The sequence below is a fragment of the Pomacea canaliculata genome, linkage group LG5, assembly GCF_003073045.1.
Source record: "Pomacea canaliculata isolate SZHN2017 linkage group LG5, ASM307304v1, whole genome shotgun sequence".
Taxonomy (NCBI): Eukaryota; Metazoa; Mollusca; class Gastropoda; order Architaenioglossa; family Ampullariidae; genus Pomacea; species Pomacea canaliculata.
In genome coordinates, this window is record NC_037594.1 from 27,785,657 (window position 1) to 27,811,885 (window position 26,229).

At 36.1% G+C, this 26,229-nt stretch overlaps 2 protein-coding genes across 2 annotated transcripts; one reads left to right on the forward strand and one right to left on the reverse strand.

The window, feature by feature from the left end:
* Window positions 1–8,997: 8,997 nt before the first annotated feature.
* LOC112564584 (MOB-like protein phocein) lies at window positions 8,998–19,641 on the reverse strand. Its single transcript, XM_025239508.1, has 9 exons — window positions 19,599–19,641; window positions 17,493–17,579; window positions 17,179–17,241; window positions 16,750–16,850; window positions 15,140–15,188; window positions 14,579–14,665; window positions 11,997–12,076; window positions 11,609–11,720; window positions 8,998–10,439 (listed from the first exon to the last, which is right to left on the reverse strand). The coding sequence occupies exons 2-9, from the start codon at window positions 17,553–17,555 to the stop codon at window positions 10,314–10,316; spliced, it is 681 nt and encodes a 226-aa protein (XP_025095293.1). The 5' UTR covers window positions 17,556–17,579; window positions 19,599–19,641; the 3' UTR covers window positions 8,998–10,313.
* Window positions 19,642–20,375: 734 nt separating this feature from the next.
* On the forward strand, window positions 20,376–23,740 carry LOC112564585. Its single transcript, XM_025239509.1, has 4 exons — window positions 20,376–20,655; window positions 21,308–21,490; window positions 22,172–22,302; window positions 22,836–23,740. The coding sequence occupies exons 1-4, from the start codon at window positions 20,561–20,563 to the stop codon at window positions 22,907–22,909; spliced, it is 483 nt and encodes a 160-aa protein (XP_025095294.1). The 5' UTR covers window positions 20,376–20,560; the 3' UTR covers window positions 22,910–23,740.
* Window positions 23,741–26,229: the final 2,489 nt, after the last annotated feature.

Sequence of the window (26,229 nt, forward strand, 5' to 3'; positions counted from 1 at the left end):
ATTGATTGCACAGTAACGGGACGCCGGCAGGTTGAAAACGTTTTGTCTTCACAGCTTTTATCCTCCGCGCATCTCGCCGGCAAAGTGTTGGTGCATGCCTGCGGGAATGCGTGACTTCGTCCATTGTGTGTGTGTGTGAGTGAGTGAGTGTGTATGTGTGTGGTTTTGTGTGTGTGTGTGTGTGTGTGTGTGTGTGTGTGTGTGTGTGTGTGTGTGTGTGTGTGTGTGTGTGTGTGTGTGTGTGTGTGTTTGTGTGTATGTTTGTGTGTGTGCATGTGTGTGTGTTCAGGCGCAAACCATGCGTTGTGGGGTAGAGATTAAAAATGCATTTTGAAAATTTCCATTGGGGTTTGAAACAAGGTCTCTTTACGGTTTGATATGCTCTGTATAGTTTGATATGGTCTATAGGAAAAAATTCCACTTTTTTGGTGTAATAAAACCCTTCCATCTGATTCCATATGGTTTATTAATGAACTATAATATTGTTCTGTTAAAGTAGCTTCATGATGTTGGACAGCCTCCTACAAAGAATACTGCGATCTTGGCCCTAAAGGAGAAGAGGTCCATCGTATCTTAGACGCACCGTATGGAAGAAGCGCACAGTCCTCTCCCTTTGCCCGCTTTATCGCCCCTGACAAATCAGGTACCATAACTGCTGGGTGGGCGAGTGGGAAGACAACTATTCTGGTGTTTCAGAGACAAGGCACTAAGCAGAAAGTCTTTGGAATCTGCTCTCCCCGTAATAAATATCAAAAGTTCCCATTGGTTTAAACTGCTTAGCATTAGATAATAGGGGCAAGGATAAGGACAGAGGAGCGCCACTGTGCCTTAAGGACCAATGCCGTCATTTTGCTTTGATCTCTGTTTTACCATGCGTGCTGACACACTGTGAATACTGCCAGACTTTTTGAAGATGTGGACCGTCGACAAATATCCGACGAGAAGATAACGACCCTAGAACTTTCAAATCCTTAGGATTTTCAAATGATGAATGGCTTTGAACAGAATGAAAAGTCGCTTTATCTGCTTTAAACAAAATATTTTTTCCCTAATGACAAAGAGCTTTTTCGTAAAAACTTTGTTTACTTTTCGTGTTCTGTTAGACTTAATTTGAGAAAAGATTTTAAACATCTGATGACTTTTGTAAGGCATCAATTTATCGCGGCTTATGTCTTATTTCTGTAACGAAACAGAAAAGCGGAAAATGCTTTCCAAAATAAATATCATTGTCCAGTATGTAGTGCTATTAAACCCCCCTCCAAAAAACAACAACAACAACAACAAAACAAAAGCAAAAACAAAAACAAAACAACAAAAACAAAAATAACAAACAACAACAACAGAACAAACAAACTGGGGTCTAAGCATTCAATATCCTCTACTTAACATCGGCTATGCCATTCATTCTTTCGAACTATTCAGAATCAAACGCCCGTAAACAAGCAAACCGAACATAAAAACATGTCGAAGTTATTTGTTTTAATTTATTTATCCCACTCCAAGTGTGAGCATGTGCCAATGAAATTAATGACCTGACATGTTCACACCAAACATGTACAACTGCCGACCACAATATGTATCATCAAAATAAAACATAACAAAAACACCACAGGTTTAAAAAAAAAACATGAAACAAATAAAAACAAACAGAAACTGAAAAGTTTTTAGATGTCCTGCAGATACAGGTTAGTGTCTGGCACTCGTGCTGAGTGTGTGGCGGTAGAAGTCCTGCGCCAACGTGTAATTGGCGAATGGTCGATGGCAAGACTTTGTGCTGGTTAGATCAACACGACAACTCAATCAGTCGCACCGCACGATGCCGGATCGGTGGCGGAAAGAAAAACTGAAACCCGATCAATGTCCCCCCCACGAAAAAAGACAAAACGAAAAAAATGAAAAAATGAAAAAAAGAAAGTGGAAAAACAAGAATATGGGCGATGTTCGGATGTTATATCTCACATGTACAATTCGTCTTCTCGGAGGAAGGATAAGAGGAGGGGTGAGGGGTATGGCTAAACAGTCTTTTATGTAGTTGGACTTTTTTTCTTTAGTACTTTTAAAATTGAAAAACTAATTTGTTTAAAGTCGATTCATTTTTCTTGTTCTATTTTGAAGTTAGGGTACACTCATGCGAGCTGATAAAAATTAACAAATAAACGTAACAAAGCAATGGTCGCTGTTCTGATGAGACAATGTGATGAAAAAATAACAGTTAGAATTCATACATCTTGAAAGATCTGTGCCATTTGAATCTCGCACACAGCAGGTGATGGAAAACTATTGCTGAAATCAACATTAGAATTAATAGTAATGTAATTGTATATTTTTTTATTCAAAATTTGAAAAAAATGCTCTATGTATGTTCATAGTGATCCTATTTTATTTATTTTAATACATAATTCAAAATTTAAACAAATTGTTTTACTTATTTGTCATAAAGATCACATTTTTTGTCTTCAAATTATGAGTCATATCTCTTTCCTTAATGAACAATTTCGTGTTGCTTTTGGAGGCATGTTTGGTTGATGGTGTTTATGCATATGTTCATGGAACATTGTATCTTGAACTGTACCCTGGACAAAAACAGAGCAAGTTTTATTCAAAACAAGTTCTTCGTTTCTTTAGGACTGAACACCCGATTTGCTATAATCTCTTTTTTCAAAAGGGTATTAATATATTGCCGGGTACTTTATTGGCAAGACGGGAATAATTTCGTCTATGTCACTGGGTTCATGGAAGAAGAGGACAAAGCTGGGAAAATTAGGTTCATTAAGTGTTGAAATAAGAATGCCTCTCTGGAAACTGCGTTGGAGAGAGGCACCGCATTAGAGAAAAAGAATTTTTGCTATTCACTTTGCTCGTCAAAATAAAAAGCCTGAAAAGAATATTTTTTTTCATTAAGTGTGTTAGGATGGTCTAGCACAAAATTAATTACAAAAATCGTTTGCTCCCCTCCGTGGCACTCTGCTAGGACTCAGAAAAAATTGGCTGCGAGGAGAGTTGTAACTTGAAGTGTTTGCTGCTGAATATAGTCGTGCTAGCAGTACACCAGATAGAATTACTACTGTCCATTGACCAAAAATTAACATAAAAATTAAAAAAGAACATGTTAGCCAACATCAGTGAAAAGCTCATCAAGAATCGCTAATGCTGTGATTACTCTTCGATTATAATCCGAAGCTGTCATGCTTGACTTGTAGAAATGGACTGGAACTTTCAACAAATAAAACAGAGTGAAAAGACAGACCATCCAAAATCTCTAATTATGAACATCCTTATTTAGAAGAAAGCTATGTTCTGTTCCGTGACTGTTCAGCGTTTAGTAATTTTTAACATAGTAACCGAGAATAGAAGCATTCAGCTGAAAGGATTATCGTACGTGAAAGAATAAATTTGATTTAGGGATCCAACGGTCAACACTCTATTCAACTATTGTATTTCACCAAAAGTGGGTGGAGCTTCAAATTTGATAAAGTAACTTTAGAAGGCCGGTAGGTGATTTTAATTGAAAAAATATTCCTTTCACCAGGTGCATTAAAATAGTTCATTAATGGTTCATCTCCACTCTCTCCTCTCTGTTCAGTCTGCTCAGCTCCACTTCACTCTTTTAAAGGTACTTGTACCCGATGCCCCTACTCAAGCAGTAAATTTTTTTAACTCAGCATTTATGCAATGTCATCTTCATACCACACGAATGACAAAGAAAAGGGAACCCAAAGAATACACCAGAAGGCTCGATAACGGCAAGAATAAATGGTCTTGGTGCACCTTCATCCCAAAATAAATAATTCAGGAGGTAACACACCGCTCAATGAATTCGCTTTTTCCTTGCAAGGCATACAACAACTTCCCCTTCGACGAGAGCAAACCACCTGGTATTATCCGCATAAAAACCCCATAAACAAGACTGAAATAAAACGCTACAAAAAAGTCACGTGACTTGCACAATGCAGACGTCATCACCCTCGCTTCCATCGCCCCTCATCCTGGTGTCGGCCGAATGCGCCTTCCGCTGCAAGGAGGCCGTCTACACAAATTTGCCAAAACGAACTGTTAGTTACATTACATAACGATTCCGTTGGTGTGTAGAATTTGCGTTAATCGGTCTTTTGTCTCGATAAACCGCGAAGAAATGCAGAACTGTAAAATCGCTCTGGCCAACCGTTATTAACAAAGGAATTAAATGCGCAAAAGCATAATGAAGTGAGAAGATTCGGGTACATAATAGTTGATGAAATGTAACAAAACTGATGATCAGAACAACTATTAATATCCCTAGAGACGCAGTTGAGATTTTCCTAGTGCATAATATGCAGAATAGTGTATGTCCCACTACTTGGGGTGAAAGGTTGAGAGTGCGTTACAAAGTCTGAAGGGAGGGAAGTCACGACTGAGCTACTCAGGCATGGTGGGGTAGGGAAAACAAACATTCTTAAAACCAAAGAATTTGGAAACGCAAAAAATGGAGTAAAGATTGGATGCAATCACTAGTCATGCCTTTTCCAAATAAAAGAAATATCAAACAATGTCAGACTTACAGAACCTCAATCTAATCATCCACCCAGGCAAAGTCATGCTAAAAGTAATCCAGACTCACATCAACACCATTCCTGAGGAACTGTCAGCCAAAAAACAGAGAGGCAGGAACACAGTTGATCAAATCCTTGACTTTAGAACTTCATAGAACAACATTCTATAGCTAAAGACAGAAAATTATTTTTTTTAAGTTTCCCCTTGGGTTCCCATACACACACACTTCCCTTCTCTGTCTCACAAACCAACACATTCGTGCACACAAAAATAATAAGCAATGTTGCAGTTACACTTACAGAGCTTTATCTAATAATAATCAGATCTTCCACATAACACATGCATGTCATGAACATTTTCAAATATTACTAAACAGCAATTTAAAACTAATGCAAACTGGACAGAAAGTTGCCCTCCAAACGATTTATCGATACAAAAACCTGAATGTCCCAAATAAAACAGATGGTATTGTTTAAACAGCGCTCGCAGTGGTGTTAATGACTCTAAATATTGCGACTTGCTGACCTTCTTAGCATTAATTCCCACAATCTTTCTCGCTTTCAGGCAGGCAAATTGAGTACCAGGGGAGGGTAAATCTCTAACCAACAGGACTTGCGAAAATCCCTGTTTTGAAAGCTGTTTCACTCATATAAAGTCTTCAGTTCTCACTTTAACATTTTTGTTCCACTGATTTCTTCTGGTTATTTGTTTTGATCATCGTGTCCTCAAGGTGTCAAATTCGAGATTGTTTCTCTCATGATTTGAAAAAGTTTAAAGAATTTTACAGAAATTTTTTCAAAGAAAACTTTGAAGTGTTACTCGAATTTTAATGATTTTTTAAAAATGTTGACCCCAGTAATAGTTCATGAAAATTGACTTCAAAGTGAACTGTCATGTGAGAAATGTTTGACTGGAAACAAATTGACCCAAAAGCTGTCCTCGTCATGTATACCTCTGGCCATGTGAAAACCTACAGTGTCCCCCAAATACTGCGCGATCAACGAGGCACAAATAGTAGAAGGGGTTTCAAAGGAGCTTGTAAGTGAAGGAGCTAATTATTTATTCATGGCACAAAAGACACCGATGAAATATTCACGACGCCCGCAGCTCGCAACAATGTCGTTGTCAGCCATCCAACCCGTCTCCTCAGTGCACTTGTCGTGGGATTCGCTATCGCCAGAAGGTGATAACAAAAAAGAGAGTGAATATCCTTCGATTGCAGCCATAGAGAAAAGTTGGTGACACCATTGTCACACTTTGAGCTCAACACCAGCACACTGGGTATAAACATATTGCAAGACTGCATGCAAATTTGTCCTTAGGTAGCTAGGTCAAAAATAAAGGATCTTGACCTTAAATTGACTAAACTGGAAAAAAATTCATATTTTATTTATTAATTATCAAAATATTCTTATTTATGTTAATCTTTGTCACAGGATGATTCGAGTTTGTTCATAATGCTAACATTGAAGAGAAATTTGTTTTTCTTGTTCTCAGCTTCTAAAATTGAGATAATGTAAACCTAGATGTCCACTCTTGCTTTATTTTAGCCAGAAAAACATGGGCAAAACATCTGAACTGCTGTGTGGTTGTCAATAGCCTTCCCTTCTTTAACAAACAGAGTTATCGATGCCTTGTGTGGCAGAGCGAGTGACGGGTTTTAACTAATGTTTAGTCCAATAATAAATAGCACTTGCTAACTGCCGGTCAATGTTCCCTTTATAGGAAATGCCTGGAGACCAGGCGGAGAAGTCTCTTAAGGAACTCAATGCTGCGTTCTCAACACACTGGTTTCTAAGGCACCAAAAACACACTTGCATGCAAACTCCTTCAAAGTCCTCCGGACATGTCACGAAATGTACACAATTCTTTTATGCGATGTTTTATATTTTGTTTACCAGCATAGCTCACTAGAAATCATATTTTTTATTTAAAAAAGTAAATACGTGGATGAAACTTAAGGACTGGGATAAAGGCCAGAAAGCAACCAAAAGGGGGAAAAAAATCACGAAAGAAAATATCTTTTGTCGGTGATCTGTAGTATGGCTTTCTGTTTGTTTTTAAATAGTGAAAAAAAAAAAAATACAAGCCAGACATTCTGTTGTAAAAGTTTCTTTTCACGCCTCTGGTAGTATTCTTACCTGAAATAATCCATTGAAAGTTGAAATACACTTGCTGATGGGTTGTTTTTAAAAGTGAATACATATATTTGGAAAGTCCTATAAATAGTAAAGGTATTTTAACTCTGTTCGCAAAAAAACTGACATTTTATTTATATAGAATGCGACAATACCTTGCGATCAGTGTTTGAACAATCTTCCAATGTATAGAAAGTTACCACATTTATTTGAAGATTTCTACATAATCCGTCGACATTGCGATCACTAAATTTGTACAATGTTCACGACAACGTGGTCCACCATTTCTGGCTGAAATATCCAGTTCTCTCTCGCAAACTAGCATTAACCCATCGACAGCAATGTTCACCAGACCTTTCCTGTGTCGGACGATTGCACATTTGCTGGAAGTCTATATCTGTGTAGCAGAACACTTGACTGGCTCCATGTTCTGAAAGCAGCTGAAGACCATCCAGCCCCGGCTTGACATCATGGCTGACCGCCTCTCAATACACCAGAGTCAGCATGGCCAGGAAATGGCGTACATTCACTTACACACTCCATGAAGTTACATTCACGCTAAGAAGCGCTTATTGTAATAAATGTTTTGAGAAAATGAGCCGTGTGATCATTGGAGCACTCAGAGAGGCGCACTTCGTCCAGAAATCAAATTTCGTAGGCAGCATTCATATGACATATTCAACAAGATTTTTTCCAGAGAGAATAAAAGTCCACTTCTTTTTAAAAATTATATTTATAAATGTAGGTCCTAACTATAGGGATTAAAAGAAATAATAATATGAAAATCTCAACTACAGAGTCAGGCTCCAGAAAATGGATAATTGTGCTTATCGTAGCGCCACCATCGGAACATTGCGCGAAGATGTGAGAAGTATTATGTAAAATAACTGCCATTGATAACATCTTCCAAAAAAAAAAAAAAAAAAACCAACACAAAAACAAAAAACACAAACAAAAACAAAAAAAAAACCAAGAACAAAGAAACAACAAAACAAAAAGCACTCCAACTGCGGGCGCAAATATCCATGTGCGCATTTAATACCCTCCATTTTGGAAGGGTGGTCTGTACAGTTTAGGACTACTGATGATAAAATGGTTCTCGTCAGAAAAACGCGACATTTTTTTTCACCCAGTAATTCTCTCCTCCCCTCCACTTGAAGTTTCTGATCAGCCTGGAGGCTTTAGACCACTTGCACTCTGGGGGTCGTTCGTCTGCTGCAATGGGCAGGTTCCACTCAAAGCGAAAAGGAAGAACAGACACTTCGCCTAAGAAAACCAAGCTAAAAAATAAGTGAAACCTTAGGAATAAAAAGGAGAAAATATACAATATGAAAATTTAAAAAAAAGTAAGGAATGTAATTTACAGAAGACAAATAATTATATATGTCCAGAAAACGCTGACGCCCGGCTGTGAGATCTTTTCTTTGCTCTCCTAGATGTCGGCAAGACCACGTGCACACAGTTACACGAAGCAACAGACTCTATATACTTGTATACTCAGCAATAGAACAACAATCTATTCTACGTTAGTGTGAGAACGAGGCCTCTATGTAAATGGTCGACAAATAAACCAGCATTAAATAAAGATGTTAACACATTTCTTCATCTTTTTAGGGGTTTGAAGATCCTGCTCCTATTAAAGAGAATTAAACCTGACGTCCTAAAATATAAGGGTATGATATAGAGATGTGTATGTGTGAATAGAAGATAAGAGTAGGATAATATCTCAGGGTTTGAGCAAATCTGTTTGTGGCAGCCGTCAGAAACCGATTACAATACAGCCTGCTGTTGAAAGCTGCTTGCTGAAGGCAAACTGCGTCGCCCTTGACAACGCACTGCTTAGGAAAATGGTCAATGGCTGCTCCATTAGCCTTGTATGCTGGCGTCTCGCTCTCTTTGCCCCATTCGTCCCTTTCTGTTCACCACTTGCATTTTGGAGCTGAACTTCCTCTTGCTCCTGTAGCACTTCTCCTCCCTCACCGCTAAATCAATAGTTACACCAATCACTTTTTTTTATTTTTGTATTTTAATGGAAAGAGATTTGTCATAGCTCCCATGCAAGATAACTGATAAGAATTTTACCATGATTATTATGAACAGTGTAAGGAATGGTAAACAAAGGTCTTTCACCATAGTTATTCAAATATTGTCTTCATATTTATAAGAAATGAAATAACAGCTATTATCAAGTCGGTATTGTTAAAATGTATCCAAAATCATGCATACAGACAGTACACTCTACCATTAATGTTTTACTGAACAAGAATTTAAATTCTTTTAAAATTGCTTCTGTGAGCATAACAATAAAAAAACAACTATTAAATAACTGTAGTTCATCAGAGAATTTTAATGAGTGTATATTACAAATGAGTCAGAAGCAACACGGATACTTCAAATTGTAATATTTTAGACCTCAACTAAAGGGCCATCAAAAAAATTATGAATTAGCTTTCACAGGTCCCACGGAGTTGCAGAATGCAGTGGATAAATAACATGTATGGCAGAGTCACTCTTCCATAAATGCATACACTGTACCTTACAGGTGAGCAGAATTAACATGAAAAAAACTCATAAGAAAATCAAATAAATAGAATATTCATAAAGCATAACATTTCTTGGGAGACACCCCTACCTCACCTTGATACTAGCACCATCTTTCTCACTTGGTCACAAAGCTTAATTTGAGACAAAAAGAACACAATGGTGTCTTTTCATCCTTTTAATTTAGATCTCAATTCCATCAAAGAAAGAAAAAAACAAAAAACAATACACATCTTATTGCACTTCAGTGCCATGTAAAATTGGTTTATTCTTTAACCAGCACAGAGAAAAGACTGCAACTTAAAACATACGCGAATGATAGCATCTTTCCAGACATTTCCATCACTTGACAATGACCATAGCATTCTTTCCTCGTAAATGTGGTGTTTTAAGACATCACTTACACCGTGAATATATATGAAAGCAAATATCCGTACGGAATTGTCATAAAGACAATAGCCTGAGATAAAAGTGCTGTTGTCTATATGATAGCACTTCTTAAGACATTGACAGGGATTTTAGGGAAATACAATGCAAATTAGTGATGCCAGAATTGTTTACTAAGCTAAATATTACATAATGAAATAAATAAAACTAACAAGAACATGTAGATCATTCTACAGCGAGGGCTGGACATATCACTATGTGCTGCATACTAAAATGTTCTTGCATACAGTTCTCTTTCTCTGGTATACAGTGAAGGTTGGCTGTCCAGGGTTCAGCTCTCATACCGGGCACTCTGTTCTTTCTCTGCATCTGTTTACAGGGCTGGCTGCCTTGCTGTGATATAGCAATAGTTGCTGGCTTGGCATAAAACACTAATTCCCCCAGTTCTCTCACATACACACACATATATATATATACACACAGAGTACCAATAACTAAAGACTCTCATTCTTCCTCTCTCACTAAAAGTGTACCTCTATAAATCCAAATATAATTATGATACAAATTTATTCAGTACATGCAAGAAAATAACTGTTGCATTAAGCAATGTGGTACACACAGGGATGTAGTTGAAAACAATCTGAAAAAAAATGTGTTGGTAACTTTTGATGACTATTCACTTATAGATTCCATCATTTAAAATGTCTTTGGCAAACATTATGCCTCACTTTCCCCATCAGCAGCTTGCTGGTCTCCTAGAATTGGCACTATCAGGTTATCCCTTGGCATTAAGCTGTATTTGGTCACAAACAGAGTGAATCGTCGACAGAGATGGGTTTCATTCTGAGAAAGACAAGACACGATAAAAAAATGTCATCAAACAGTTTCCTTAACTGGCATGGTATAATGGTGAAATAATCTTTTCTACACAGAAGAATTTTTACATCACAGATACCATCATGCAGTAAATAATGAAATACTTAAGTGATTTAAATAATATATCTGTTTTATTTACCAGGTATCTATAGGACACAGCAACAGTGCATGTAACAAATTATGACAAATGGCTACCTAGACTGTTCTTAAATATCTATAAAAAAAGGGGGAGAGGGACAAAATAAAAAAAAATATTTTTTGAAATTTCTGCTTATATTACTTAATAAGCATGGGCAACTATTGATAGTAATGACAGGGAGCATTTATCATGCAGCACCACTATTACAACCAAAGATCACACTCTGCATTGAGAAAAGAAAAGACATTAAAAATACATAGTGAAACACTTCTAACAGCAAATTTTCACTTCTGTCGACATATTTCTCAGTTCTTCAGTAGACTTATTGTCATTGCATTGTCACGAAGAATGTGAAAGAACTGTAGGGTATCCTCATGAACCAATAATGGTCACTTATTTTATCTTCTTTTCATATTTGTTTTTTTTTTTCCGAATAATTACAAGTCTTTATGAGTTTTACACATAATGCAAAACATGCAAAATAAATAACAAAAGCTTCCTATATTCCTGAGCTTCTATTGCACTGCTTTGCCTGGTTTTAACTTTCTAGTAGGTTAAACAATTATTTTAGTATTTTGATGCCACATTACAGTAAATAAGTGACTGTCACAAAGTAATACATATATAAAAGAAGCAAGCAGCTCGCCAAAAGTACTCTTCCCTTGATAAAGCCACCTGCAAAAATTACTGCCCCTTTCTGGCACCAAACTTCAGTAGTCAAGAAGCCCAAACAATGTTGCCTGCATTAGCATACTTCTTGTCCATAAAATGGCAGCAATTTTTAAACCCCCAAAAATGTTGTTTTGAGTTTTTTTCCTCGTCTTTGCTAACTCCCAGACAAAATGTTTGAGCGGTTGATGGTAAGGTGGGGCTTGTGGGGCACAAGCAAGGTGTAAAGCAGTAATTTAGTAGTAGCAGACAGAGGAGGGCAAGACAAGAGTAGAAAAGGAAATAGAAACAAAACAGATGTGAAGAAACTCAACCCACATCTACTCACTTCATATTCATCAAAGAGAGCTCTATGGTGGAAATAAGCATGTGAAAATATCCTGTACACACGTCTGCACACTGATCCAAGCTTTGCCACTGAAGACTCTTTAATGCTGACCCTGTTATAAGAAAAATACCATCTCTCTCACAAAAACATACAAAAAAAATGATTAAGCCACTAAGCATTATCACCTGGAAATCAAAACAACAATTTATGTTGAAAAGCTGACGCTAAAAGTTGAAGAATCCTGGGTCATGAATAGTTTAACACACTAAAAACTGCATAACAGTCTGTTCAAAAAACAAGCACACAGAAATGAAACATTTAAAAAAAAAAAAAAAAGGCAGAAGAAACAGGTAAAGTTCAATATAAACTTCCTCTGAACGCCACTAACCTGCTTGGAAAATATTTGTTACTGTTAAGAAGACACGCAGCGCCATCAAGTGTGTGCCGTGTGTAATCGATCGCTGGACACTGAAATCAGTCAAAACATTTATATTCTACTTTCCAGGAGCTCAAAATACTTAGGCCACTGACATTCCCAAACTGTCATATATACGAAAATGCCCTGTTTAGTTATAACAACAAAATAATAATTTTCATGTTTCATGCTTGATATAGCACTTTTACTGAATAATTTCATAATCAATGCAAAACTTTTGTAATATGTATTATGTATTTTTCTGCTATATATATAAATACTCCAAACCGAGCAAGCTGCTGTGATTGTGACATGAAACATAACTTTCCAACATACTGCATATTACTGCTACTGTGTTTTGAAAATCAACAAATGAATGAAAAATATGCTCTTTTTCTGTCAAATTGTTTTTTTTTAAAGACTAGATAAAAAGAAACAGCAGGAAACAGCTACAACTTTACTAACAAAGTGCATTTAGCCTGCGGCATCAGCTTGGTCATGGCCATAGTCAGACACTGCTCCACTTTCAGTTTAATTTCCATGAATGAGAATCAACAATCTAAAAAAGCAATTTTATTTTTTACTTTTTATTTTGGTTCATACGATACATAACACAATTTTATTATAAAGGGGAGAGAAAAGCTTTTATCTGATACCAAACCACGCATCAGTCTGATGTGGTTAAAAAAAAAAAAAAAGGTCATCATCATTGCCGACAACATAACCGAGATCAATATAGATGTTTTGGCAGGACAGTTCTTCCTTCATTGTTCATGCTATTTTGTTTGAGAAAGATTGCACATTTATTTCGCAGATTTTTAAAAATACTGTTAGTTAGAAAGTTTACTTGATTAGATAAAGGTAATCATTGTTGTAGTATTAGTAGTAATTGGAACAGAAGGTCGCGTTGCTATATTACTTTCTGGCTTTTTCGCAATCATGATTTATTTGATCAGTTTTGATTAACAAAAAAAAAAAAGCAAAACAAAGAAAAACACAGATGAACAGATGTTCGTCAAGTCAAGAATGTCTCTTTTCATCACTAGTATTCCTTACTTATAATGTAACACATCTAAAAAACTGCGGAATAACTTGCTGAGAAAAATTGTGAACAGCCAGACCTCATGAATGCAGCAGAAAGAAAAGCCAAATACTGTATGCCTTCCACAGGCAACTGGAGAGTAATACATAACAATATCTTATTGCTTAACACTGCAAGCAGCAAAGGCATATGATGTCATGGAAAGAAAGTTAAGTCACTCCAAGGCAACACAAGAAACTTCTGTTGTAAATGTAGGCCTTTCATCTTGTTTTTTCCATGATGAGGGTGTGTGCTTCCGCAACTCATCTAAATATCTAAATGCTTCAAATGTATATGGCTTTGATTTAAAAATGTGAGCAGTAAACATTATAACATTATCAGTTGACATTTTAACATGGAGCTCATCGAAAAAATTAATTGGAATCCAAAAAAATCTGCAAACAAGCTGCAATGCTGCTTAAACCTCAGGGTTTAAAACTTGGGACAAAGGTCGCAGCTTATAGTCTGAAATTTATGGTATTTCACTACGAATTTTTCTTTTTTGAATATTATTGTTTAAAAGGTCAGCTACCATACACACACAAATACCCAGGGTGAGCTAATGATTATGGACCAAGGGAGATAGACCATGCAACTTCTGTGCACAAACTTAATACAGGGTTCCCAGGGATCAGGGATGGTGCCAAAAAAGGACCTTTAAAGGACCTTTCATGCATTCGTAAGGACCTAAGTGACAGTCATCAATGCTTAAGTTTTTCTCTTGTGTGGTCGGAAAGATGTATTATTTATGAATCTGTGGTCTTCTCTATGTTCTCAAATACATGTATTTCTAGTAATAAATAATCAAAGAGTTAATTTTGATGCCTGTCTGCCATATTTAGATTAGATAACTTAAAAAGCGTCCTTAGCGCGCTGATAACATACACCGTTAATGTTCCAAGTTTTCTAGAAATCTAAGTAATAATAATTGCAAAACCTAAAAGCCATTCTTTGGTGTAATACAAAAGTCAGTTCACGTGTCTCTCTCTCGCACACACACTCTAACGGGAAGAGAGAGAGAAATAGAGCTATGCACAGTAGTACTAGAAGATCAAAGTTCAAGAAAGAGTAAGTTTCTAAAGACCTTTTGAAAAAAGAGTGTTTTTTGCGAATACGGAAGGGCAACTAGTGTTGTACAGATGTGTAGACCAAACATGCGGCGAAAAATCGTCGGTATTTTGCGCCAAAGTCGACTCCGGAAATAAATTTGTGGTAATATTTTATCGATAAAAGGACTTAAAAGGGTCACAGAGAAAATGTAAGGACCTGTGTGAGAATTTGAAAGGACCGCATGGCAAATAAAAGGACTTAAAAGGCCTTTCGGCGAAAATTCAATATAAAAGGACTTAAAAGGACCTTGCAAGGACCTGGGAACCCTGTTAATAACAATGATAGGAAAATAATGGAAAGTGCATAAGACAGCTGCAGTGAAAAGTTCATTTTCAAATGACACAAGCCAGGTATACACACATACCTCTTTGGGAGTTTTGTGGGCTGCACATAGAAATATCCATTGTTCTGTTGCAGTCATCTGGGTGCAAGTCTCAGGGTTACAGTCACCCTAAAACAATGTAAAATAATTAAAAAATAACAGTAATCTAAGAAAAATGAATATGATGTTAAGCATTTATAATGTTACTTAATCTGAACTATGAAACAGCAGCAATTCTATAGTCTTTTTGTCTCAAGGCCAAATCCCCCTCACTCACAAAAAAGCATCTATCTTCTAGTGTGATGAAAAAAATGCATTTTACTGCATGAGATTATGTTTGCCAAGTGGATCAAATCATCCCCAAAACCCCCCAACAGATGGAAAAGTAAAAAGAAGCCACTGCATCTTACTGACCCTTTCAATTTTTTTTAAAACTGCATATTGAAATCCATGACAGCTGTAGTTAGCATATGGCTTATAACCTCTAGGTGATAAAAATATTGCGTACACTCATTTACGCAAACACTCTCTTTCACTCACAAACAGAGCACTTTTTTTCCAAAATATTACACACTGCTTCCTACAAAATGAAATGATACATACGCTTGCTTGAAGTTTCACTGCTAGACCATTCAATTCCATGCAAAACTGCCTGCAAATGAGAAAATAAGAATGTGTTTAGAGAGAGAAATGTATGAATGTATATATAAAGATAAAGAACAATAAAATATAACTTACAATTATACATAACATGGAATATTTATAAATGAACTATTTGTTAAGACGCTGCATCCATTCACTATCTTGAAGATCCAGTATGGGTCAAAAGAATGTAGAAGCTAGAGCAAGATTCAAGTTGAAATATGATTCTAAAATCTATTGACTTTTTTGTATAATTAATTAGTTATCTATAATTTCTTAAAATTCATTAGCATTTTTAACAATAAATTTATATGCATACAGTGTTGTGTCCCTTTTTAACTTATTACAAGGTCAATATATTCAGAAAAGATTAATAAACCTGGATTGACCTGTAATGCTACATTGCCTGGTTTACAAAATTTTCAAACAAAATGCAGCAATGTCATTGCTTAAAACAAGTCATTGGATGGCTAACAGTACATCTTAATAAAAACTATCTTTTGAAAAGGTTCAAAAGTTATTTTCACACTAGATGTACCAAACTAAGACCTTTTAATGGTAAATCTAAGGGAGCCAAGATCTAGATTTTGGTCCCATTTCATAAGTTTCTGATGTTACTGAATAAAATTAATGGGGAATAAAACTCCAAAAATCTATCTATTAGTCTCTTAAGTTATGCATTTTATTTCGTAATAATGTACAGCAAATTATTTATTTATTATTCAATGGCTGCACTCATAGTTAAAATAACAGCTACAATGGAAAAAGTGTCACTAAAAACTGTGTTTAGAATAGTTGCAAAAAAGATTTGTCAAGCCACAGATATTTTGTTAAGAGATAGAAAAAATATTTTTGACAATGTTGACAACCTCTGTTTAAGATGTTTTATGCATTCATATTTGTCCGTTTGGATAAAGTTTTTGCACAACAAATTTAGTGGCCATTTGTAATCAAATATAGGTTTCGTTATCTAGATCTCTACAGTATTTAAGATCCTTCAGCCTGATAACCTTTTAAGGTAAATTTGGTTCTTAGATTTCAGTTTTGTTTACTGCTGTTAAAAAAAGACTAATAATTGGAATAATAATCAGGTACTAAGGTCTACCAGTTGGAGCAAACAGCACCTAATGACAATTAGGTTGGTAGTTGTTTTTAGTATACTATACAGAGAATGGTAAAAATAAATTTAAATTGCATATATCTCTTTTGTTTCCAGCATAGTATGCAAAGTACTAAAAAAGTAATACAGTTAAAAGAAATAAAATATGAATAGATTTATTTGATTCTTCTCAGGGTCTGACAAACTATTTTCTGACGTCTGCTATCCTCCTGTCATACTTTCTGGAGTATTGATGATGTTTGCAAAACAAGTACCATAAAACTGATTGTACCATCTTCTGGACAGACACAATATAAAGAACTACATGTATCCCTAAAGTATCTTAATTTCACATTTGGAATATACACGTACTCACTGTCTTCCTACTGCTCTCTTTATGTAGAAACTGTTTAAAATACCAAGGAAAAAGAAATCACTATAATACCAAAATAAAGACATTCTAAAAACTTACCGAAGATGCTCATACTTCCATACACCCTCATCCTGCCCATCAGGAGGTGTAAGAATCTCTTCAACTTTAGAAACATCTCTTCTAATTGCTTGTTGTATAAACTAAAGTGGAAAAAACAAACATTTGTGAATATAGCATAGTTTTCTGCACCACTGTATATATTTCATTGTTTTTGTTTGTAAAATAAGCGTAACTGCCATTTTTATTGTAATTGCATGTGACAAAAATTTGATAGTTTTTTATTTAACAATTCTAATTTTAAAATGCATATTTTAAATGCTGTAAAAGAATGAACAAATCAAAGTAGAATGCTCTGAATATAGTAAAGCGATGTTCTAGTGTAACTGTCAGCATACACACCGATTTCCTTAAAAGGATTCATAAAGATGTTTAGTAATTTTTATTATTGTAAATATGATTGACTCAGACCTGCTGCACGGCCAAAGTACTGTCCATTTCTTCAAACGATTCATCAGGCCAGTTGCACCAATCCTAAATGCAAATACTCGGTTAGAGCAACGTTCTGCGTAAAATCACAACACAACACTACACTTAATGGATTTCATAAAACGTACAGTATAGGTAGAATATTTTTTATGGTATAAAACCAATAAGAGAAGATGAAACATGAAAGAAAGAGAGAGTGGGAGTGAGTGAAATATAATGCACCAAATTATCATATGATCGCCAGTCCTCTTTTCTGAAAGATAGTATTATTACAAAAAAACCGTCGATATAATTACCTTTGATTTCGTACCAGGCCGATTTCTTCGAACAATAGCCGCAGTTGCATTTGCCATTTTCATCTTGACGGAAGTACCCACTGCCCTCTGGTAGACACAAACATGTAGGACCTTGAGAGTTACCTTTTCATTCGCAGTGTGAACTAAAGGCAAAGCAATGCCACAGTTTGAAGTTTTTGTTTTTAATCACGTTTTATAACCTCAGAATTTCTTATTTAAGTTTCATAAATTTAGGAGCAATATCTGTTTAAAAACTAGGTCACACGTTAAACTTGTTATAAAAATGAAATCGCCTTATCATTAACCCGACCCCATTGGCTAAAATTCTCACGTGGTTTGAAGCCATCTTTTCGTCTGCTCTGAGGCGTCAGCTCGAATCCGATTACAGTACTTAGTTTCCTGTTTCCTATATACATGCACATTTTAACATTGTATTCTTTCTTGTCAAAAGGACTTGTCTGTTGTTTGAGGACTCAGTCATCAAATAAAGACAGAATATTCAAGTAAAATTTACTAATAAAATTCTGTATTCAGGCTTGCGTTACAAAATCACAACATATACATATATAAAATGTGATGAAAACCAATATCTAAAATGTACCGGAAACAGTGCAAACATTTGAACAAATCTGTCTCTGATTTAGGTTAAAGAATTTTACATGGATATCTCGCCAATCTTATCTTTCGTTTATTAAATCTCCTGAGGAGTCATTTGTATAGGTGACTGGACTGGGGTGGGGCGTCATTGAGTATAAGGGAAGTAAGCCCATAACTAAGATGAGTTAAGCAATGCGTTGTTGCTTCCCATTTTGAAGAAGTCTCGCCTACAGGGGTATAGTTATAATAAAAATGGCTGGTAATCAGGTTTTTAATGTTTATATGTGTATTTCTGTATATTTGACTGTCATTACTCCTTACACCAATCAACAACATGTTCGTTCATTTTTTAGCCCTCTCGATCACTTTCGTCTATTGATTAGTTGTCAATAACTGTGGTCTTAGTCTGCTTACTAGTCCGCCTGCTCGTCTTCCTCCGCAGATTTCTTACATTCATTGGCATCAGTGTTTGTTCCCTGATCCAGCCTTGTGTCTTCTAAATTTGTCTTTTATTACTTATCTTGACATTGTTTCTCCTTCCGTCGTTTGTATGCGGCCATGTCTCCTTGTCTCAAGCGGTAAGATCGTGCTGCTTGGTGAGCGTAATCATATAAATCGCACATTTCCCTCGTCGTGGTCGTGGTCGTTGTTATTATTATTATTATTATTATTATTATTATTATTATTATTATTATTATTATTATTATTATTATTATTAAGCACATCACTGAGGGAACAGATCCTGCAGCATCCACGACAATAGAAAAGTCGAAAAAGAAATGTTGCTATATGACCTCAGTCATTTTGTTTATCTTCACTGGAGCGCAGGCATCTGCTCCTAACGAAATCGCCATGCTCTCTCTTGCTAACTCTGTCTCTCACACACACACACACATATACATGCGCACGCATGCACGTATGCGCATAAATAAAAGAGTAAGACGACAAGTGTTAGAAGGAATCAGTTTATATTAAAATGGTTGTGAACACAAATACATAGGTATAAAAGTCGCGGCCGATTGCATTCACTTTTATGTGTCAAACATGAACATGCACGAAAAGTAACCGCGAAACATATTTATTGGTAGTATAAAATGATATAAATTATAGATGAAAATTTTATTCGTGCATGTTCATGTTTGACACGGTTCTGTATCAGGAATGGGTTTCTTTGCAGATTTTAAGAATCAACGTCAAGTAACGAAGCGAGCTGTATCAGAAGATAACCCTCGTTTAAAACGAATTGATGTTCCCCCTCTATGCTAACGGCATATACATGTAGCAATACTTTTATTAACTGAATTTTGTGTACCACGGGAATTTTCAACAACACATAAAAGATATTTCACTTGTATCAACCAAGACCATGTCTCCGCCTGCTCAGCGTTTTCATGTTTGTAGTATCACGGCATTCATGTTTCGATGATCGGATCACCTACCTAAGTACCTACTTTTCCTCCATAAGCCGGCAAGAAATCAAGAAATCAAGGACGGCCACGTGACACTTACCAGACGGATTGATCCATAATCAAATCGACTATATCCTGCTGCCGAGACGCTTCAAATCCAGCATCACCTAAACGAAGACAAGGACTAACCCAGGCGCTGACACTAGCAGCGGCTATGACCTCGGCTATCAAGAAACTCTCAAACATCCCAAGAATTCACTTTGATATTGAGAAGTTGCAAGACCCAAACTTTGCAGAAGTCTTCAAGGCCACAGTTCGAGTAAAATTTTGCCGAACTGAACATGGTAAAATCTGATGTAAACACCTTCTCTGGAAACATCAAAAAGGTGCTACTATCAACAGCCCAGGAGGTTCTAGGGCGACAAAAAGAAAAAATAAATAAATAAAAAAAACAAAAACAGCCCTAGATCACGAATGACATCCTAGGTCTCTGTGACCAAAAGAGGGCAGACAGTTGCCTCTTGACCTGAGTGGAATGGATCTGATACCGTACGTATAATCACTGGCCAGTGAACCACGATTGTGCTCTGGTCTCAATAAACTTCAACGGGCACAGCAAAGCAGTGATTTACATGAAAGGGAAATAGTTCAGCAACTGAAGATGTCAACAACTTTAATCTGACGTGAGTCACATTGAGGCAGCTGTCCGGCAGAAGTCATTATCAGGGTAATTGTAGCAGTGACAGTAGCGGAATAGGATTTGAATGATGTTTGGAATTTGATCATGTTACGGAAACTGCGCCACTTCCCAGAAATGGGCATGCATCCTTCTCGAGCGATAGCCCAAGTGTAAAGGAAATTACATAAGTGTCGCATCATTGCTAATGTGTCAGACTGTCTTATGGTCTCTTCATGGGACAAACAAAATGTCACGTCCAAAGACCAGTCCACGATTTGAGCGTTAGACACTGTTCCTAGTGTGACAGACAACCAACTGATCAAACGTTGATGTTACCTCTGTAAAGTATCTTCTGGAGAGCGTGACAACTTAATTTCTATAAAATGGCTTTTTGTTCCAACAGTGTGGTCTGTGCAGCATTACTTCTTGTAGCATCAACCTTTCTCGCAGGATATACAATTACATTTTCTACGAACGGGTACGCTTCATATATATATATGTTTTGCCTTTCCTGTCGTTGCTGTTGATTTTTTTCTCTCTTTTCTTTATTGGTAAAGTTTAGTACATATTGTTTTGATAACATTATATTTATAGACCATGATGGCTTGAAGTTCCTACCAAAAGAAGAGTTTTCCAAGATACGACTTCTTCAACACACAATGTCATAATGTGAGCGCGTTTCAAAAATTCTTGCCATGATGGAGAAACACGATTTAATAATGTGCACTGTGCGGATTGTATTGTACGAGAATGTTTTCCCATCTCTGACATCAACATCACAGTGTTTAGCCAAGATAAGGAAGTAAAATGTACATTTTTTTTTATTTTTTTTTTTTTTGTTGAGAAATGTGCATCATATATTTTTTTTTTCACTACTTTGACTGCTTTCTTCTATTATTATTTTACGAACTTAAAATTTTGAAATAATATAAATGAACTTTTCTTCTGCGATGCAGGATGTGATTATTCCCAACATTTCCTCCTCGATGGTAAATGTACAATACTGTGGAAATATAGCTATCATGTGAGAATGTGTGTACTTGTGTACCTGAGTGCATGTTTAACCCTCTTACAGTCTAGTTCTGTCTGACAAACACTAGGACTCACCTTGTAACCCTCTGGGTTTTCAGAAAAGGCAGATGTGCCCCTGGGGTAGATGGCGGGGACTTCCCACGACAGAAGAAGAACGTGACGCTGGTAGTCGAGAACAAGCTGAAGCAGCCTCCCTTCACAATACAGATAAACCTGAACACCTACTCCCACTACTTGATTGACATGATGGAAGATGCAGCGGACCTTAACGATACTTTCAGGTAAATATTTTATAATTACAAAACGCAAATCTAAAATAAGTGTCCTATAATTGTAAATAAAACATCTGTACCTTAAATTTAATTTAATAGTGATATTTTATGACATATTAAAGACTTTATTTATTTATTTATTTATTTATTTATTTATTTAGTTATTTATTTATTTATCATCTATATGTTGATTGTGACCTAACTGTTTGAACAAACTAAGTTACATTAAATTCTATTATGAAGGAGATTTTTATTTTAGCGATACACCAGATAATCTAGCCATCTAACTCTCGGACTGGCTAGGCTGTCTTCATTTCTTTCTCTCTATATATATATATGATTTCTTTGTCTGTGTTCTTCCATAATGTCACTTCATAAAAATTAAAATCTCGAAAATTGCAACAGAAAAGCTAAAACAATTATCAGCGTACAAACATCTCCTCTTAGTGTTTCTAAACCTGACTTTTCTGACAGTTCATTTTGAGTGCATCTTCCTCTTTGCTCCAGTGATGGTTGTAACATCCTGTATGGCAACCGTGCTCTTGGCCACGGGCTTTTGGTGCAAGATTTCTCTATTTACATTAAATAGCGCTGACCTGACTAGATAATGACCTTTACTCACATCTTGTTTTACACAGTGAATTACACATTTACAGAACATAAAATTAAATAGTTTGTATATTTTGGAAGGTTCACCGTCACGTACTTCAACAGAAAGCTGGGCTACTATGTTAATACTATCAACGGGGTATGCGGGAATAATTTGCTGAATAATTTCTTCTGGTGCATAAAGAACTCCAGCTTGATAGCCATCGAATGTGGTATGTGCACAAAAAATACCTTTTGTCATAATCTAATAATTTTAAATCGTTCATTGATTACCTCATCAAACATTAAATGTTAGACAATCATTATACATACATTATATATATACTTGAAAATGGTTCACCTGTACTGAGGTAAAGTAAAAGGCATGGTTCTAGTAGTCAACGGCATAGTTTAACTTTTTAAAGCAGAAAGTAAAATCTAAACATGTTTGTAAATACATTTCAAGTAGTTAATGTCTGACGCCACCCTTCTCTCTTTATACATAATATATATCTAAAGACTTCTGTCTGCGATAGTCACTAACATTACTAGGACGGGATCCTGGAGTTCATGATGTTATTGTGTTAGGTTTCGAAAATGTCTAGAGTTTTTTTCAAATGTAGCAAGTTAACGGGCTGACTGAGGTCCGAATTTATCTTACCTACCCAACTTTGAGACCTACAGTAGAAGCAAACCGACAGTAACAGAGACTTTGGCGAAGATGTGAAGCGACGCCAGCATCTGACGCTTTGTTTTTTCCTGACAGATGTGAGCCACTACATTCCAGCCAATCACGAGACAGTATTATTCAACTTGACGACTCCATCAATCTGTTTCTAAAGTGTGTGATGGTAGCTCACAAAATGCCTGGCAAAAGGATGACATCAACTTCTGCTTCTTTGTACACCCGTCTGTACTCAAACACTTGTTGGAAAGCTTGCTGCTTAGAATTGCTTCAGCTGCGGTAAATTACATGCTTCTGGCTCTTGTCTCACAAAAACTTCCTTTTCTTGGAAAATTTATTTTTGTGACAATTTATTCTTAAAAGAAGTTGCAAAAAACTACATGATTGTGTAATGAGGACCGATTACAAGCTGGCATCTTGGCGACTGGCATATCGTCCTTAGAGTGGCTGTCTTCTTTTGTAAAATTATATCCTCTCTTACAGTCTTATGATCTCAGGTCGTTTTTACAATCTCTGTAACCATTGATGAAATATTACTCAGTATCAGAAACGAAAAGTTTGGCATTGTCCTTCCATTCAAAACTTGTCAGTTTCCTGCCCTCACATTCTTTATGCAGAAGATACTCATTTCCTTCAAAGTGTTTGGCGTAAGTTTGATTTACTAGAATAGTGATGTTCTTTGTGTGCTTTGGACTATTTTTTTACCATTTGTGAACTTTGACTTTAAATATGAATATTACAAGTAACAAATTGTATTAAAAATATTATCAGAGCTGAAAAACTGCATTTCATTGATATTATTCCCAAGGGGTTTACATAGAATGATCGCTCTAACTTTTTTCCCATTTGATTAAATTTTGAAATTTTGTTGTTAGGTGGCAAATAATTCTTACATTTACACGAACTTTCTATTTAACTATTAGTAGTTAGTAGATTTGTCGACATACTGTAACTACAGCTAATAAACATTTTCATTGAATATATTATATCTATGTGTGTGTCGGGTTTGTGTTTCGTCCAGTAATGATTGTACAGTATTTCATTTTGTGTTTCTGTCCAGTGAACGTATTATGTCCTAAAACAGTAAGTACACACCCAGCTGGCATCAGCAAACAAACAAAAAATAAATAAAATCGCAACTTCCAACAAAATGTTGCGACAAACTTTTCTCCACTTTGTTAGACTGCAACGTCTCCCACCAACACTTTTATTCGCTGTTTCTCTGAGTAGTTGGTGTTGTGTCTTGGTCCATGAATGTGAGGAGAACTGATCTGAATTATCAGCAACTAGGTAAACTATTTATTTACAGCTACCGACAACTACTTGAATAATGACAAAGCGTCAGCTAGATACACTACCTTTCACTTTACTTTTCCGAGCTGAAAATGTTCGTAAATATAATACATAGTTTCCTGTTTATTTTAAAATGATAAAGGAGAATGAAGGCAAAAACGACCAAGAACACGAACAAGCGAAAACAAAATTCATTCTGAAAATAGTGGCCAGAAGTTGGAATTGCGTACCTGGGGCATAATGACACTTGGATTAAGATGACGGGGCAGATCCAATCAATTTCCTTTCTGAGAAAAGAAATCAAGGTGTAACTGTTGGCTATCAAGTAAAACGATTAATAGCTACACCTATATTGGCTGTCATGGACACGGGTACATACAGCTACAACTGTGGCCTCAACGATTTTTCGTAGTTCATCGACTGGTGAGAGATTGAATATAACTGTGAGTTACAACAAAGTGGAAAATTGTTTTAAACATGTAGAATTGAAGATTCTAGTTCAATGAATATAATGTCGGCACTGCTTGAACCATTACAAACTCACCTTCAGTAACATTCTCGAAACTTCCCATATAACAAAAGCTGTAGTAGAATGAAGCTGGTGAGGGTCACTGTGACATTAACTTTGTCTCACAATACCCAATAACAGCTTTATATACATTTCACCTCGTCAATTCAAATGGAAAATATTTGAACAATAGGTTTTCCTCTCAACCCTTAGGAATAGTACGTGCACAACACAGTCACCATAAGTAATATTTCTTTTATTGCCATATTGGAGTTGTATCATTTCTGTCACAGTTAAGTTTAGGTCTGACCGTCTTCTGACGGACTACTTGGCCACCCGACTGGTCCTTCACTCATGAAATGGAGAGAGCATGGGATCAAGCCATGCTGATCGAAGAGTGAGAATTGTGCAGTCTGGTTGTCAAGGGATACACAAACAATAACAGAAGAACAGTAGAAAGCTGCGCTTGCCCTAATCTATCATGCAGTAAAGTTACATAATGAGGTTTGAGGTGACCGAAGACTTCTATTAACATGAAGGCCTTGTCCTGCTCTGTACCACTGCCTGCAGGAGACTGGCACAAGAAGAAGGACCAGCAGACATTTCTCGGCGAAGCTCAGCCGGCAAAACTATGGCGCAAAAGTCAGTTGAGTACACGAAAATAGTCTTGATTTTATTAGCCTTTTACTTTTAAACCCGATGGTTAATAAAGGACAAAACGAATTGCGAAAGTCTTGAAATAATTCACTATTCTGCTGCTTGCATTAATTTTGTTGTCATTATATAAACGAAGAAATTTGTCAATATGTGATCGATTTTTGATGTCTTTGGCAACAAATATATATTCCGTTAAGTACTTTATTTATTTATTTATTTCGTCCCTTTTGTCACTTTGTCATTTCCCAGAAACTTACTAGCTAAACAATTTTTAATTGTACTACATAAAGGATAGGAAATGAACAGAACTAGGATGTTAATTTAAAAAAAAAAATCCACCATTTCCTCCACGAAGTGTTCGAGTGCCGCTGCAGCTTTTCAATATGGCTGGATGTATCAGATGTATATTATTGAAGGGTTGCTTTATTTAGTGCGGCTTTGGCGATGTGTGAATAGAAAAATATGAATATTAGTATTCGTTTTTAGAGCGACTACTGAAATTGAGGTGATATGTGAATACAAAATAAACCTTTTTGTGTATAAACTGTTGCAGTTATTGTGTTTTCATAGATTAACGATAAAAATCAATTGAAAAGATAATGAAAGACCTTAGAGGGAAATTTTAGATTAACCTATATAGAAAAAGGAATGAAGACAGTGAAGAGAGGGAAAAACATCCTGACTGAACACACGACGGACAAACTGAAAATACAGACAAAGACGAAGGCATTACAAACGAGCTCACTCAAAACAGATAAATGTCACCTTTTGGATCTTAAAGAATTTTACAATGGATATCTTGCAAATCTTATCTTTCGTTTATTCAATCTCCTGAAGAGTCATTTGTATAGGTGACTGGACTGGGGTCGGGCGTCATTGAGTATAAGGGAAGTAAGCCCATAGCTAAGATTAGTTAAGCAATGCGTTGTTGCTTCCCATTTTGAAGAAGTCTCGCCTGCAGGGGTATAGTTATAATAAAAATGGCTGGTAATCAGGTTTTTAATGTTTATATGTGTA